This window comes from Nycticebus coucang, chromosome 24, assembly GCF_027406575.1.
Source record: "Nycticebus coucang isolate mNycCou1 chromosome 24, mNycCou1.pri, whole genome shotgun sequence".
Classification (NCBI taxonomy): domain Eukaryota; kingdom Metazoa; phylum Chordata; class Mammalia; order Primates; family Lorisidae; genus Nycticebus; species Nycticebus coucang.
In genome coordinates, this window is record NC_069803.1 from 19,406,473 (window position 1) to 19,424,138 (window position 17,666).

The following is a 17,666-nucleotide window of genomic DNA, read 5'->3' on the forward strand; positions in this document are numbered from 1 at the left end:
GCCAGCATAGGTGTTTACTGGGAGAGTGTTCTGTTTACCCTTCTGGACCTCTGGTGGAGACCAGAAGGTCTAATGGGCTTCACTGGAGTCACCATCTTTTTTAAAGAAGTTTTTTTTAATTACTTAGACAGGGAATTCACTCTCCAGTTCCCTTCAAGCTTCAGCCTCCTTACATTTAGATATTTTCTGCCTTTATATTTCAATCATTCAACCACAATACTATGTTAACATTTTTTTAATTGGGAGCTATTACCCTGGATAATCTCTAGTGCATTGAGTTTCCAAGGTTGAGAATAAAACCAAAAAAGATACTGTTACTTCTCAGAAACTGCCAACTCACCTGTAACTAGGGACTCTCCACTCTAACCAAGTGAATAGAACATTTGCTTTTATACATTTGTGAACATCTTCTAGAAGTTTTTCTCACCCTCTCCCACTTTCCCCAGTGGATCATCGAACCCCTGTGCTCTGGTGCTACTGATTCCTGGATTGCTCTCTGCTCAAATAACTCTTCAAGATTGTAATGTGCCTGAGTTTATCTTTGTTCAGTTCCCATCTTGACAATACCGGATCAGATTTTCCTAGAATCTGGTCTTCATCTTCAGGTTCATTTTTTTCTTTTAAAAAATAAATATTTATAAACTTAGGGAGGAAGATTCAAAGAATCAGAATATCTTTCCCTCCAAAAGCATAAATGTCCCATATGAATCAAACCAAGGTAAGTCCACCAACCCATGAATAAATCCCCAACTTGGAAGCTGCTGAGCTGAAAGGCAGGTGGGCAACAAAGGAGCTGATTCCAGCTCCTGCACTCAGTCCCCCCTGGTGATGAGGTCCTCAGTGTAGGCATCCAGCTCATCATCTGTGTTGATGTCTATGTCCTTTTGCAGGAGTGCCAGGATGTTGGTCCTCAGTCTCTGTAGCTTCTCTTCTGTCTCAGGCAGCTTCCTCTCGGAGGGGCGCAGGCTTTCCTCTGAAGCCTTGGCCTGGGAGTCAGCACGGCTTTGGTAGGAATGGCAGAGATTCTGCAGCCCCACTTCATACCACTTGAAGTACTCTTTCAGAGGAAAAGGTATCAGCTCATCCGAATTCATAACACTCAGCTCCTTCAAGATGGGGAAACTCGGAGGCAAAGTACCATAAACAATTCTGGAGGATCTGGACAAGCAGGTCAATGGTCTCACGGCTGGTGTTTGGGGCAGCGGTGTCGGGCTCAAGGCCAATGCACTCAGAAGTGCAGGGCTCCACCATGGCTACAGCCTGCTGTGCCATCCTGGTCTCCTCCCCCTCCCCACCTTCCTGCTGTGCATCGGGGCTCTGATACTCTGGAGAAGGAGGCTTCCTCAGCCGCACATGCTCGCTGCCTTTCTCCACCCAGCGTCTCTCCGTGTGGTGTCGGTGGGCACGTAGTCAAATTTCCCCTTCCATCGCACGACGTTCTTGCTCACCTCCACAGCTGTAACCCGGCCTGTGTGCCACTCCCTGTTCACACGCACCTCCACGCGCAGCCCATCTTGAGCTCAGCTGAATCCTCTTCCCCAGCCCTGTCTGAGAGCTCATTCAAGTCTTTTTTTTCCTCCTTCACAGCAAATTTGCTCCGCTTACACTTCTCCTTCCCCCTCTCAGCCTCTTCCTTTGCTTCTTCTTCATTGGAGACCCCAAGATTTTGCTTTCCACCAGGGGTAGCTGGGGGGAGTTTAGTGGGTGGTTCTGGCTTCTTGACTGCTGGAGTCTTGATGACTTTAGAGGCAGGAACTTCTCTCGGCTGCTGTTGGAGTTGGGCAGTGGAGATGGTGACAGTGGCTGTATGGGAGGGGTAGGCCAGGGAGCAGTCTTGACTGGTGTGTTCACAGGCTTTCCGAGTGCCTCAGGTGGCTGGAGCAGTCTTGATGAACCAGCCTGTTCCTGGGCTGCCAAGGCAGGGGGCTTTGGAGTGCTGCTGATAACATGAGCCTTTGGAGGCTGGCTGGCTGGTCTGGGAGCTTGCACGGAAGGGGGTCTGCTCCGGGCATTCCTGATCACAGCTGGTAAAGGGGGCCACCGAGGATGCTGAGGTCTATGTGCAGGTTCCTCAGTGGAAGGTCTGGTGGTCACTTCCAAGAGCAATTTCTTCAGGTCAGCTTGGATGTGGATAGCTGTGGTTTTCTGAAGGGCCTCCAGCTTCTGCTGCTGGCGAATTTTCTCGGTCAGCTGTTTCTGTTTCTCTTCCTGTGTCTTTGAGTCTTTTTTGAATGTTCCCAGGGGAACCTTCTGCTTCTGTTCAGAAGCCTCACACTGGCCCTGCTCAGGATCAGGGTTCATGGAGCAAACCCAAGTGTCAGGGTAATCTTTTCCCACAGAACTCAGCTGGAAGGGGAGGGTTCTCCACTTCAGACACAGATCACACTGGATGGTGGTTGGGTTTCCACAGCTCTCTGGCATTAGTAATGCAGCTCACTGGATGGGGGCTGGTTCCAATTGGCAGAGAGGTAGCCAAATTCATCCCAGAACTTGATGATACCCCGCTGGACAATAGCAATATCCTTCCAGTACTGCGCCAGATGCTCCCCCGTAGCTCGCAGTAGCTGTCGGTACTCCTTGGCATTAGCAAAGTCCTGCCTGTTGTGTGTGGGCTCCAGGGCCAGATAGGGCACATCAACAACCCCAGCAACCCCACCAGAGGCCATGCCCCCTTCCAGCTGTGGACCCACTTTCTCATACAGCTTGATCAGATGGCTGCAGTTGTAGATGAACATGCCATCAAGGTCCCGGTGTTCAATGTTGACCCCCAAAATGAAATTCAGTTCCTTAGGTTCTTTAAGTGCTCACTGCGTGGCCTCCTTGATCCTCTTCTTGACATCAGCTTCTCTGCACAGGGTGATAGCTGTGTTCTGCACCTGTCTCAACATCACCCTAGAGTCCTGAGTGAGGTCTCCACCTAGGCGCAGTTCTGATGTCTGAGCTTTGCCCTCCGCCTCCCGTGCCTTCTCTTCAGCAATCCTTGCCACATGCTCTGCTTTCTTCACCTCCTGCTCTGCATGCGGCTCGAAACGGCTTGATGTGTATTTGTGCATCCTGTATTTGTACAGGCAGCAGGACTTCAGGTTCATTTTTAACTTCGTATTTCTATATCCATACCCCTTAAGCCAAAATGGCTTGTTCAATAGTGATAATCGGGTAGGTTTTCTACTCCTTGTTCTGTATTGACAGGAGCCATTGCTCACCCACAGTCCGTCAGTGTGGCTGCCCTACTTCTCCATTTTCATTTTCATTTACTTCTTCCTGGGCCAGCGAAGCTGAAAAGCTTTATCACACTTGTTGGATTTCTTAAGCTCTTTCATTTGAGATTTGCGATTTTGTTTGAGATGATCTTCATCATCCCATTGCCTTTATGATGAAACGAAGTTCTGACCGGAATAATTTTTGGGCATAACATTTCCTTCTATACTTTGAAAACATGGTTCCATTACTTCACCTATGTCTGTGTAACATTCTGTGGCCAGTTTAATATATCCTCCCTTGTGAAGTGTTTTCCTTATCTGCCAGATGTTTGAGTAATTCTCTTTCATTTTGAATTTCAGTAAGTTAACAAGAATATAGTCCAATGTCAAGTGTGTGGAGTTGGGTTTCCCAGAATCGTGTCTCTTTTTTGTCCAGGTTTAATTTTTGCTTCACTTCAGGAAAATATGGTTTGCTATCTTCATAGACAGCAAATTTTTCCATTGTACCTTTTGTGTTATCTTCAAGAGCGCCAATTGTCATTGCATTGGATTATCTTTAACTGCTTATTATTATTATTGTTGTTGTTGTTGTTGTTGTTGTTGGGGACTCATTGAGAGTACAAAGGATTAAGTTACACCAATTGCATTTGTTAGATAAAGTCCCTCTTATAATTGTGTCCCACCCCCAAGAGGAGTGCCATATACCGTGACCCCCTATTTTCCTCCCCCCTCCCCTCTCCCCACTTGCTCATTACACTATCGCCACTTTCTTTAACGGCTTACTTTGTTTATTAGCTTCTTTCCATCTTATTTGCCGTATCATTTCATTAGCTTTTCTATGAATATAGCTCTTTTCTGTCACATAAGTAGTATGATATGATGTTATATATATGTATTTCCTTTCTGTTTATCATTAATTCTGTATTAGCTCTGTTTATATCCTTAACTAGCATTCTATGCTCTGAAATCTTTATTTTCACACAACTATTATTTTATCAACTCCCCCCCCTTTCTTTTTAGCTCTTAGTTACTGAGTCCATTTTACATGGTTTATAGCTCCAAGAATCTGGAAAAGAATTTCTGTTCAGTTAATTTTTCTCCTTTAATCAATTGTCCTTGTTCATAGGTGAGTTTTACATGTCTTTTTTTCTAACCCAATCTCATCATATAATTTCATGATGTTTTTCATCCGTATTCACATGCACCTAGCTCTGTGTCTACCTTTTGTTTTGTGTATCTAGTGTTGCTGGTGACACGTGCAGATGGAGTTGGGCTCCATATTTCAGTGGAGTTGAGGGAGGATGATATCACGGGAGATGCGTTGAGGCAGCTCTTCTGGATGCAGGTGATCCTTCTTTCCAACTGGTGACACCACGCATTAAGGGCATTACCTGGGTGGTCCACCCTAATATCCCCAAAGATAATTGTCACCTAAAGGAAGACCTGGTGCTACCACCACGTACTGGTTGTTGCTGTGGTTGGTATATGCCATGTAGCGATGGGGCCTTGGAACATGGTTCACCCCTCCTTGTAGCCCCATGGCAGGTGGTCACCTGGTTGGTTCTTCTGGGCCACCTCCTAGGGCTTCCACCACCTCTAGCTTCAAAGCCCAGAGGCTCTGGCCCCTGAGTGCTGTTCCCTCTCCTGTAGTTACACTTCCTGCTCTTCCTTGTGCAACTCAGACATTCACTCTACTGTTCAGTCCATTTCCACCATTTTGTGATTTTTAGGAATCCTGTATTATTTATGCTGCCAATACTGCCCATTGGTTTTCACAAAAGTCATGTATATTTTTGCCTATCTTTTCTATTATTTTAGACTTAGGCCAGCAAAAAAGAAACATTCCAATATTCTGAATTAAAGCTGAAGATCAGCTTACTTTCAACTTACTCAGAAAGGTATTAAGGTGTCAAGTGCCTTTCTGTGAGTCCTTGGTAGGCCTCCAATTGGGTTCTGTCTTCTTCTCTTATCCAACTGAGAGGAAGAGATATAAAACTGTGCAGTTTCCATAAATGAATGTATAAAGCTAATAGTGTTTTCAGTGAGTGCTTTTCCTGGCATCTACTTTCCAAGTGCTTTGAGCATTCCTTAAATTATAACTTTAGAGATACAAAATTTCTTATATTCAGTGACAGAATACACAAGTACTATTTGGTTACAATATAGGGTAGCATCCTGGCCTTTAACAAAAATTAAATTATTTCATGTGACCCTGCCATTACCAAATTCCAACTGAACATTTATCATAAAAATAGAAAAGAACGAAAAGGGAGGAGGAGAGACTAGAAGAAGAGAGACAGAAGAGGAAGAGGAGAGGTGGGGGGGAGGAGAGGAAGAGGAAAACAAATACTTGTCAACAAATTACATCATTTATAAAGAAATAAGTAATTAAAAATAATTTTTTTATTGTTGGGGATTCATTGAGGGTACAATAAACTAGGTTACACTGATTGCATTTGTTAGGTAAAGTCCCTCTTACAATCGTGTCTTGCCTCTAAAAGGTGTGGCACACACCAAGACCCCACCCCCTCCCTCCTTCCCTCTCCCTGCTCTTCCTTTCCCCATCCCTCCCTCCTTCTCTCTCTGCTTTCCCCCTCCCCCACCCCCACCGTGTCCTTAGTTGTCCTCATATCAAAATTGAGTACATAGGATTCATGCTTCTCCATTCTTGTGATGCTTTACTAAGAGTAATGTATTCTACTTCCATCAGGTTAATATGAAGGATGTAAAGTCTCTATTTTATTTTATTTTATTTTATTGTTATTGTTGGGGATTCATTGAGGGTACAATAAGCCAGGTTACACTGATTGCAATTGTTAGGTAAAGTCCCTCTTGCAATCATGTCTTGCCCCCATAAAGTGTGACACACACCAAGGCAAGTCTCCATTTTTTTTTAATAGCTGAATAGTATTCCATGGTATACATATACCACAGCTTGTTAATCCATTCCTGGGTTGGTGGGCATTTAGGCTGTTCCCACATTTGGGCGATTGTAAATTGAGCTGCAATAAACAGTCTAGTGCAAGTGTCCTTATGATAAAAGGATTTTTTTCCTTCTGGGTAGATGCCCAGTAATGGGATTGCAGGATCAAATGGGAGGTCTAGCTTGAGTGCTTTGAGGTTTCTCCATACTTCCTTCCAGAAAGGTTGTACTAGTTTGCAGTCCCACCAGCAGTGTAAAAGTGTTCCCTTCTCTCCACATCCACGCCAGCATCTGCAGTTTTGAGATTTTGTGATGTGGGCCATTCTTGCTGGGGTTAGATGGTATGTCAGGGTGGTTTTGATTTGCATTTCTCTAATAAATAGGGATGATGAGCATTTTTTCATATGTTTATTAGCCATTCGTCTGTCTTCTTTAGAGAAGGTCATATTCATGTCTCTTGCCCATTGATATATGGCATTGTTGGCTTTTCTCATGTGGATTATTTGGGTTCTCTATAGATTCTAGTTATCAAGCTTTTGTCTGACTCAAAATATGCAAATATCCTTTCTCATTGTGTAGGTTGTCTATTTGCTTTGATTGTTGTCTCTTTAGCTGTACAGAAGCTTTTCAGTTTAATTGAGTCCCATTTGTTTATTTTTGTCGTTGCAATTGCCAAGGCAGTCTTCTTCATGAAGTCTTTCCCCAGGCCAGTATCTTCCAGTGTTTTTCCTATGCTTTCTTTGAGGATTTTTATTGTTTCATGCCTTAAATTTAAGTCCTTTATCCATCTTGAATCAATTTTTGTGAGTGGGGAAAGGTGTGTGTCCAGTTTCAGTCTTTTACATGTAGATATCCAGTTCTCCCAACACCATTTATTGAATAGGGAGTCTTTCCCCCAAGGTATGTTCTTGTTTGGTTTATCGAACATTAGGTGATTGTAAGATGTTAGTTTCATTTCCTGGTTTTCTATTAGATTCCAAATGTCTATGTCTCGATTTTTTGTGCCAGTACCAGAGCGCCTTAAATCTGGTATGCTGATACTCCCGGCTTTGTTTTTATTGCTAAGATCTGCCTTAGCCATGTGGTTTTTTTTTTTCTTGTTCCATACAAAACTCAGGTAGCTTCAAAAGACAAATTAAAACTCAGACTTAAGGGTTGGGAGACAATTTTTCAGGCAAATGAAATTCAGAAGAAAAGAGGAGTTGCAATCTTATTTTCAGATACATGTGGATTTAAAGCAACTAACGTCAAAAAAGACAAAGATGTTCACTTTATATTGGTCAAGGAAAAAATATAACAAGAAGACGTTTCAATTCTAAACATTTATGCACCCAATTTAAATGCTCCCAGATTCTTGAAACAGACTTTACTCAGTCTGAGCAATATGATATCCTATAATATCATAATGACAGGGGACTTAAACACTCCTCTACAGAGCTGGACAGATCCTCTAAACAGAAATTAAACAAAGATATAAGGGACTTAAATGAGACCCTAGAACAACTGTGCTTGACAGATGCATATAGAACACTCCATCCCAAAGATAAAGAATATATACATTCTTCTCATCACCCCATGGAACATTCTCCAAAATTGATCAAATTATAACCCTTCTCATCCCTCTCTCCTTTAGGTTTCTCACCTCACTAGGAGTAACAGCCATCATGCCAGCATGGGCTCTAAAAATTATATTTACCTGTGTGATCTCATCTCAGTCCACTCTTTTCTCTCTCACTTCTCACTTCACTATTGTTCCGATCACTCTGGCTTCCTAGATGTTTCTTGAACATCTTAACTTTTAAACTCACTGTTCCCTCTGCTTGCAACAATCCACAGATATTGACAGAGATGATTCTCCAGCATCATCATGATCTTGGCAAGTCTTTTTTAACCACCTTATTTGAAATTGAAGCTCTCCCTGTGCACTCAGGAATCCCTGGCTTTGCTTTAGTTTCCCCAAGGGCACTTACCACCATCTAACAGTTTAAACATTTTGTCCATTTACCAGTTAACTGTGTTACTCTGAATCCCAGTCAAATGTAAGGTTTTTGAGGGAAAGCAAGGCCATGATTAGGAGCAAATACATAATTGAAATTCAGGCAACTATTTGTGAAATGAATCAATCAATGCATGAATGAATATAATTCTTTGAGTTGGGAACTTTGGGTAAGGTTCAACTAAAGGGAAAATCAAGTGGGTTATGCACCATTCTATGTACCACTAGAGTACAATTCTTGTGCTTCTATCAGCAACTGTTTATAAGCTTATTTTAATTGATGCCAATTAGAATATCCTTTATATTCATCACGAGGAAAATTACAAATAAGCTATTTATCATTTGGCTCATCATTTAATCTGGATTTCTAGCTTGTCATGCTTGAAAGATTGAAGTAATGATAATACTTTCCTTACAGGATTCTGAAGCTATGAAGTGAATTTATGCATGTAAAGCAATCTTGTACAACGAAGGCAGTAAACAAGGGAATTAGTAAATAAAATATGTAGTGCTTCTAACCACAGAGTGTTTTTATGTAGTTAAAATACATTATACCAGTGGTTCTCAACCTTCCTAATACCTCCTAATGCTGCGACCCTTTAATAGTTCTTCATGTTGTGGTGACCCCCAACCATAAAAGTATTTTCATTGCTACTTCATAACTGTAATTTTGCTACTGTTATGAATCATAATGTAAAAATCTGACATGCAGGATATATTTTCATTGTTACAAAAGGGTCTCAACCCACAGGTTGAGAACCACTGCTTTATACCTATAGTTAGTCACTCGAAGAAATCTAAGTGTAAATGTAATACAATTTGTCTTGGTTTTGTTTTTTTCCCTCAGGAGATCATGGACATCGAAGCATATTTTGAAAGAATTGGTTATGAGAACTCTAGGAAGAAGTTGGACTTGGAAACATTAACTGATGTTCTTCAGCACCAGATCCGAGCTGTTCCCTTCGAGAACCTTAACATACATTGTGGGGAACCCATGGAGTTGGGCTTACAGGCCGTTTTCAATCACATTGTGAGAAGGAAGCGTGGAGGGTGGTGTCTCCAGGTCAATCAACTTCTGTACTGGGCTCTGAGCACAATGGGCTTTGAGACCACAATGTTGGGCGGGTATGTTTACATCACTCAGACAGAACAATACAGCAGTGGCATGGTTCACCTGGTACTGCAGGTGACCATTGGTAGCAAGAAGTACCTTGTTGATGCTGGGTTTGGTGCCGCCTACCAGATGTGGGAGCCTCTGGAGTTAGTTTCTGGGCAGGATCACCCTCAGGTGCCTTGTGTCTTCCGTCTGACAGAAGAGGATGGAATCTGGTACCTGGACCAGATCAGGAGAGAGCAGTATGTTCCCAATGAAGACTTTCTTAATTCTGATCTCCTGGAAAAGAATAAATATCGAAAACTCTATTCCTTTACTCTAGAACCTCGAACAATTAAAGATTTTGAGTCTGTGAATATTTATCTGCAGGAATCTCCATCATCTGTGTTTCCATGCACATCATTTTGTTCCTTGCAGACTCCAGAAGGGGTCCACTGTTTAGTGGGCTTCACCCTCACCTATAGGAGATTCAGTTATAAGGGCAATGTCGATCTGGTAGAGGTTAAGACTCTGGATGAGGAAGAAATAGAAGTAGTGCTGAAAAATATATTTAATATTTCTTTGGAGAGAAAGCTTGTGCCCAAACATGGTGATCGATTTTTTACTATTTAAGATGCAAAACAAACCCATTTACATTTATTACCCAGCTCACCAGTTATCAACTGATGACCAATCATATTTTCTCTAAATCCCTACATTTTTTTGAAGAGAATCCTAGATGTGAAATCATTTCACCCATAAAAAATGCCAGCATATCTAATTAAATATCTTTTTATAGAAACATAACCACACACATTTTCAAATGAATAATAATAAGGGTGTTGTAAGGTTTATCTGTGGTAATCTCAGGAACCATAGTGGTTTATGCTAGAGAAGTTGGAATAGTGTATTATTTTTTAATTGAAAGAAGATTTTTTAGTAGTGATAGGTAAATAGAATATTGTGGGAAAACTTACTGTCTGTAAAGTAAATTAAATCATTCTTAGATAATACAATGCAAATAAAAGTTTTTGTTTGGAAGACTTAGGATATTATGGGGTTAGGTGATATTTCCTCAATGGAATCTTCTTTTCATTCTCTTTCTTTGTTTTTTTAAAATTATTTTTTAGTAAATCATAACTTTGTACATTGATGCATTTATGGGGTTCGGGGTACTGCTTCGATATAGAATGTGAAATGTTTACATTAAACTAAGTAACACATCCATCACAATTATACTCATTTTTTTTTTCTTTCTTTCTCTCTCTTTTTTTTTTTTTAGAAACAGATTCTTACTTTGTTGCCCTCAGGAGAGTACTATGGCATCACATTTCACAGGAACCTCCAGCTCTTGGGCTTAGGCGATTCTCTTACCTCAGCCTCCCGAGTAGCTGGGGCTACAGGCGTCCACCAAAACACCCAGCTATTTTGTTGTTGTTGTTGTTGTTGCAGTTTGGCTGGGGCCGGGTTCGATCCTGCCACTCTCGGTAAATGGTGCCGGCGCCCTACTCACTGAGCCACAGGCACCACCCTATACTCATTTCTTAATAGTTTTGAAATGTACCATTGCATTATGCACATTAGGTGAGGTCTCCCCAAATACCCTCCCTCCTCCCATATCCCCCCTCATCCCCTCTCTCCGCTTCCCTTCTACTTTCTGGACTATAGTTATGTTTTGCAATTTGTATGAATGTGTAGGTGGTTATATATTGATTTTGTAATAGGATTGAGTACATTAGATCCTTTTTTTTTTTTTTTTCATTCTTGAGATACGTTACTAAGAAGAATATATTCCAGCTCCATCCAGGTAAACATAAAAGATGTGAATTCAATTTCTGACATTGCTGCCATTTGTCTACGCATGGCATCTTCAGTTGTATCTCCTTTGTCATTTCTTGGGTGGGTGGGAGTGTGTGTGTGATCTACTCTGGTTATTCATGTTGCCAAAGTTCTTCTGTTGAGTCTGCACCATGACTATTTTCCACCATTTGGTTATTAGAACTGGTAGGGTGAGATTGAATTGGGGTTCCCAGATAGTAGAGATAGCCCCTTACCAAAGCCCTAGGCTTTGTAATTGTGTCTTATCTCCTACAATCTTACAAAGGCCCCTTTCAGAGTTTTAGCCAGAGACTGTGAGGACCTCCTTAGTGAGATAGTGCAAGCTATCTCTGTTTGATATCAGCCAACCTCTACCGTATCCTAAGAAACCACAGTATTAAGTTTAAATTTTGACTGTGAAGAGATACAAATAGCTATGGCACCCAGCCCCCACCCTTCAGTTCTTTTCTGCTGCAGAACTTCAAAGGTCAACCTCAGAATGTCCCCAAGTGGACAGCCCCAGACACGGGTTCCAACCCAATTGTGTCAAGCAGTGCAAACCCTGCCCAACACAGAGAGATTCAAGGGTCTCCAACAGCACAGTTAGAGTCAGGGATCCACACTCCCACCTGCCAGACTCAGTCCACACTGTTGTCCACTTCTCTGCTCACAGGCCCAGCTGGAGCAAGGGGCCACACCCCCACCCACCGGTCTCAGTCCACACACAGTTAGCCTCTGCTTGGCAGACCAGTTGGAGTCAGGGGACTATGCCCCTGCCTGCCAGTCTCAGTCTCAGACTATGCAACTGCCTGGCAAGCCTCTGTTCACAGGCTCAGTTGGAGTCAGGGCACCAGCCCCACCCTCCAGTCTTAGCCCACACACAGCTAGTCTCTGCTTGCCAGACCAGTTGGAATCAGGGGACCACACTCCCACCTGCCAGTCTCAGTCCACTGCCTGGCAAGGTTCTATTCACAGGCTCTGTTAGAGTCAGGGCATCTCACTTCATCCACAGGTCTCAGTCCTCACCTGGTAAGCCTCTGGACCACGTGCTAGCCCTCAGGCCTTTGTTCACACCCAGTAGGGTCACCTACAGGAAGACCCAGTGCTGCCACCACGTACTGGTTGTTGGTGTGGTTAGTATATGCCATGTAAGGATGGGGTCTTGCAACATGGTTTACCCCTCCTGTGGTCACCTGGTTGGTTCTTCTGGGCCCCCTCCTGGGGCTTCCACTGCCTCTAGCTTCAAAGCCTGGAGGCTCGGCCCACAAGTGCTGCTTCCTCTCCTGCAGTTATACTTCCTGCTCTTCCTTGTGCAGTTTGGATGTTTACTATTCAGTCCATTTCCTCCATTTTGTGATTTTTAGGAATCCTGTATCATTTATGGTGCATGATATGCCCATTGGTTTTCACAGAAAGTCATTTATATTTTTAGCTATCTTTTCTATTATTTTAGAGTTAGGCCAGCAAAAAACATTCCAACATTCTGCATTAAAGCTGAAGATCAACTTATTTTCAACTTACTCAGAAAGGTATTAAGGTGTCAAGTGCCTTTCTGTGAGTCCTCAGTGGGCCTCCAATTGGGTTCTGTCTTCTTCTCTTATCCAGCTGAAAGGAAGAGATATAAAACTGTGCAATTTCTACAAATGAATGTATAAAGCTAATAGTGTTTTCAGTGAGTGCTTTTCCTGGCATCTACTTTCCAAGTGCTTTGAGCATTCCTTAAATTATAACTTTAGAGATACAAAATTTCTTACATTTAGTGACAGAATACACAAGTACTATTTGTTTACAATATTGGGTACCATCCTGGCCTTTAACAAAAATTAGACTCTTTCACATGAACCTGCCATTACCAAATTCCAACTGAACATTTATCATAAAAAAAGAAAAGAATGAAAAGGGAGGAGGAGAGACTGGAGGGAAGGAGCCAGAAGAGGAAGAGGAGGAGGTGAGGGGAGAAAGAGGAAGAGGAGAACAAATAGTTGTCAACAAATTACATCATTTATAAAGAAACAAGTAATTTCTTAATATAAGTTATGGTCTACGCAGGATCCCAGTGGCCGGGTGTGCGCTTAGCCTCTCCTTCTCTTTCTTACATACTCATTGCAGATTCATGCTTGGAGGTTAGAGATGGTTTGGGATGATCTGACTCAGTACAAATTTTTCTCTCTGTGCCTGATTACTAGAGTTTTAGATCTCGTCTAAATATTGATAAAATGTTCTGGTTCAAGTTCGGATGAGATGAAATGCAATTCTATCTGTAGGTTTAGTTGAGATAATGTAGAACTCTAGAACAAAGGAAGTTGGAAACACTGGCAATATGGGAAGGGTGACTGGGTCGCAAAGAAGAGAAGCAGAATATGAAATAAATGATAGGATGGAGGAAAATAGAGATGCTTCACTTATCACCACTCAGGGGTCCCTGCATATCATGTCATCCTCCGGTTATGCCTGGAAAGTTAGTCTGGAGGTCTGGGCACCACTGTTGTAAATCATCATCTCAGGAATTTAAGACTCTTTGATGGCAGGTTACAAAAGATTTTTCTGAAAGGAGGAAATGAAATCAGGGGTTTTTATTTATTATTATTAATGTCGTTCATATGTAATTAAAGATACCTTAAGGTATCATCAGTGACTTTCCTCAAAGTTCCTTCACCTGTTCTTCATTCCACAACTTGGTTAATCCTTCATTGATGGTGTTCAGTGGGATTTCCCCAGTACCTTTGAGGTAATATATTATGAGTTTTTTGCAGTGATTTGCATGTGCTTAGGTTGTGGCAAAAATCCCTCAAAAAGGTCTCATTGATCTACTTACATCCTAGGCCATCCATAGCTGTCACGAACCAGCACAGGAAGGGGAGGAAAACAGAGTGGAATTGGTGGGGAATGATGAAAATACAGCACAAGAGAAGACACAGAAACAAAGGATGGGACTGGGAGGACTGAAAGAGCTGATGGCTACAACAAGAACCAAAGCACAAAATCAGCTTTATTTTATACTATCTCCTCAGGGTTGTCCAGGGGGAAGTAGCATAGACAAAATGGGGGAATAGCATAAGCAAAAGACATGGTTTTGGTCTCACAGTATAATAGGAAAATGTAAATGACTTTCACAAAGGCAAATCATCTTGTTACTGGTTTCTACTCAACTTCATTAACATATGACAAGAAGCAAGAAGGGAAAGATCACGATGATCCCAGCATAGTTAACAAAACAAAGGAAAAACTGTGTGACATAGCGGTCACTACTTAAATTTGTTAGCATATGACAAGGAGAAAGAAGGGAGAGATTTCAAGGATGTCTGCATAGTTAACCAGACAAAGAAAGGGCTAGTTGACTTCTGACAAAGGGAGCATGAAGAAAAGGATATGGCTCTTTTAGGAACAGAAGAGAAGCAATCAGGGGTTCATTCTCTGAATGTTCCCCAGGCTGTGAGGGTCCTGCCAGTCTCACAGCCTGCTCTCTGCATCTCCTCCTTTCCTTTGACTAGAAGTCAAATGGATTGCCTTTAATTGGAGGAATGCTTTGGCTCTGTCTCTGCAGAAGACTGGGAAGATATAAAATAAAAACAATATTAAAGTTCTTAATATAAATAATGTTATTGTAAAATGCTCAAATTTTTTCTAAAAGATTAAAAGACTGTAATGTATCAATAATATCTTTAGCAAGTTGAGTAGAACCATAAATATTCAGATGAGTTTGAATTTTTGATGAGGTTTTGTTATATAAAGGTTATTCTTATTATGAATAGCGTCATGGTGTAAATACTTATTAAATTCCATTAAAGTCTGCATGCCTGATTCATTATGGCTAAGTAACATAACAAAAGATAGCTGTTCAATTACAGTAATAGTATCAAATGGATTAATATGGTTAATACAGGCCGGTGCCTATGGCTCAGTGAGTAGGATGCTGGCCCCATATACCAAGGGTGGTGGGTTCAAATGCAGATCTGGCTAAACTGCAATAACAACAACAACAGCAGCAACAACAAAAATATATATGGTTAATACAGTTAGATAAATTATAATTAAAACTATTTAAAGAGAGTCCATGTTCAATTTTAGTTATAGAAATATTACCAACTAGTAAAAGCCCAGAAGAGTCAACACAAGCCATAACATAATGTAGAGTTGGAGATCCATTTTTACATCACTTCATTAGTGGGTCCAGGACTTCTACTGGCTGAAGGGTTGCTGCAAGGCACCAGTGAAGTTTTTGGCTAACTTCTGATTCTGTTGTTAAAGTATTTAGAATCCATTCTCTAGTAGTGACACAGTCATCAATGTTACAAGAGGCAAGAAGTCGTCTAGATTAGTCCTGTAGTTTCTGATCATCTCCTCAGATAGGAATGAGAACAGGAGAGTTATAAGTTGATGTCACTTCATAATTTATCAAGTCCCATTCAGGAAGCCAACAAGGACTGTTAGCTGTTCTAGGAAAGATGCAAACATGTCCTATTCTCCATATGAACACAGCATCAGGTCCTTGCCAGGTATCAGTTAAGGGGAACTTCACAAGACCTCAGGGTCTGTAGAGGATGGAGCTTTCCAAAAATGTTCTGCTGCAGTGTGACCTAAAGTATCAACTTTTAAAAATTTTTTCATTTTTAAAAAATTTTTTATTTATCTTACATATTCCTTTTTCTTTTTTTATTGTTGGGGATTCATTGCAGGTACGGGAAACCAGGTTACACTGATTGCATTACTTAGGTAAAGTCCCTCTTACAATCATGTCTTGCCCCCAAAAGGTGTGTCACACACCAAGACCCCACCTCTCCTTTCTTCCTTGTCTCTGCTCTCCCTTTCCCCCACTCCTCCCTCCTTCTTTCCCTCTCTGCTCTCCCCTTCCCCCCACCATGTCATTAACTGTTATTAATTCTCCTCATATCAAAATTGAGTACATAGGATTCATGCTTCTCCATTCTTCTCGTGCTTTACTAAGTTCCACTTCCATCCAGGTAAATACAAAGGATGTAAAGTCTCCATTTTTTAATGGTTGAATAGTATTCCATGGTATACATATACCACAGCTTTGAATTTTTTGATGAGGTTTTGTTATATAAAAAATAAGAATAAGAATATGAATAAGAATAACCTGGGTTGGTGGGCATTTAAGCTGTTTCCACATTTTGGCAATTGTAAATTGAGCTGCAATAAATAGTCAAGTGCAAGTGTCCTTATGATAAAAAGATTTTTTTTTCCCTCTAGGTAGATGCCCAGTAATGGGATTACAGGATCAAGTGGTAGGTCTACCTTGAGTTCTTTGAGGGTTCTCCATACTTCCTTCCAAAAAGGTATTAGTTTGCAGTCCCACCAGCAGTGTAAAAGTGTTTCCTTCTCTCCACATCCCTGCCAGCATGTGCAGATTTGAGATTTTGTGATCTGGGCCATTCTCGCTGGGGTTAGAAGGTATCTCAGGGTGATTTGGATTTGCATTTCCCTAATAATCAGGGATGATGGGCATTTTTTCATGTGTTTGTTAGCCATTTGTCTGTCTTCTTTAGAGAAGGTTCTATTCATGTCTCTTGCCCATTGATATATGGGATTGTCGACTTTTTTCATGTGGATTAATTTGAGTTCTCTATAGATCCTAGTTATAAAGGTTTTGTCCGATCCCAAATATGCAAATATCCTTTTCCATTGTGTAGGTTGTCTATTTGCTTTGGTTGTTGTGTCCTTAAGCTGTACAGGAGAGTTTCAGTTTAATTAAATCCCATTTGTTTATTTTTGTTGTTGCAATTGCCAAGGCAGTCTTCTTCATGAAGTCTTTTCCCAGGCCAATATCTTCCAGTGTTTTTCTTATGCTTTCTTTGAGGATTTTTAATGTTTCATGTCTTAAATTTAAGACATTTATCCATTTTGAATCAATTTTTGTGAGTGGAGAAAGGTGTGGGTCCAGTTTCAGTCTTTTACATGTGGATATCTAGTTCTCCCAGCAGCATTTATTGAATAGGGAGTCTTTCACCCAATGTATGATCTTGTTTGGTTTATCAAGGATTAAGTGGCTGTTAGATGTTAGTTTGATTTCCTGGTTTTCTAATCAATTCCAAATGTCTATGTCTCTATTTTTGTGCAAGTACCATGCTGTCTCTACCACTATGGCTTTGAGGTACAGCTTAAAATCTGTAATGTTGATGCCCTTGGCTTTGTTTTTATTACTAAGAACTGCCTTAGCTATACAGGGATTTTTCTGGTTCCATAAAATGCAAAATTATTTTTTCCAGGTCTTGAAAGTATGATGTTGGTATTTTTTTCTTTTTTTGTAGAGACAGAGATTCACTTTATTGCCCTCAGTAGAGTGGCCATGGCATCGCACAGCTCACAGCAACCTCCAACTCCTGGGCTTACGTGATTCTCTTGCCTCAGCCTCCCAAGTAGCTGGTACTACAGGTGTTCACCACCACACCTGGATATTTTTGTTGATGCTGTTGTTGGAGTTTGGCCGGGGTCAGATTTGAACCTGCCACCCTCGGAATATGCAACCAGAGCCCTACCAACTGAGCCACAGGTGCCACCTGATGTTGGTATTTTAATAGGGATGGCATTGAATTAGTAAATTGCTTTGGGAAGTATAGACATTTTAACAATGTTGATTCTTCCCTGCCATGAACATTTGTTAATGTCCTCTGCTAT

The 17,666-nt window shown here is 41.3% G+C and overlaps 1 protein-coding gene and 1 pseudogene across 6 annotated transcripts in view; one reads left to right on the plus strand and one right to left on the minus strand.

Annotated features, from left to right (window-relative positions):
- The window catches only part of LOC128576510 (arylamine N-acetyltransferase 1-like), a 73,740-nt gene extending 63,282 nt beyond the window's left edge, over nucleotides 1-10,458 (plus strand). For 2 of the 6 annotated variants that reach the window (XM_053578711.1, XM_053578706.1), the window contains one exon: nucleotides 8,967-10,458. In XM_053578711.1, the coding sequence (XP_053434686.1) occupies nucleotides 8,973-9,845 (873 nt within the window). In that variant the 5' untranslated portion in view covers nucleotides 8,967-8,972 and the 3' untranslated portion in view covers nucleotides 9,846-10,458. Of the gene's footprint in view, nucleotides 1-948; nucleotides 1,171-4,441; nucleotides 4,546-8,966 lie in introns of those variants that run through there. The other 4 variants (XM_053578712.1, XM_053578705.1, XM_053578710.1 and 1 more) reach the window with 4 other exon arrangements.
- LOC128576509 (ATPase MORC2-like) lies at nucleotides 709-3,129 on the minus strand (annotated as a pseudogene).
- Nucleotides 10,459-17,666: the final 7,208 nt, after the last annotated feature.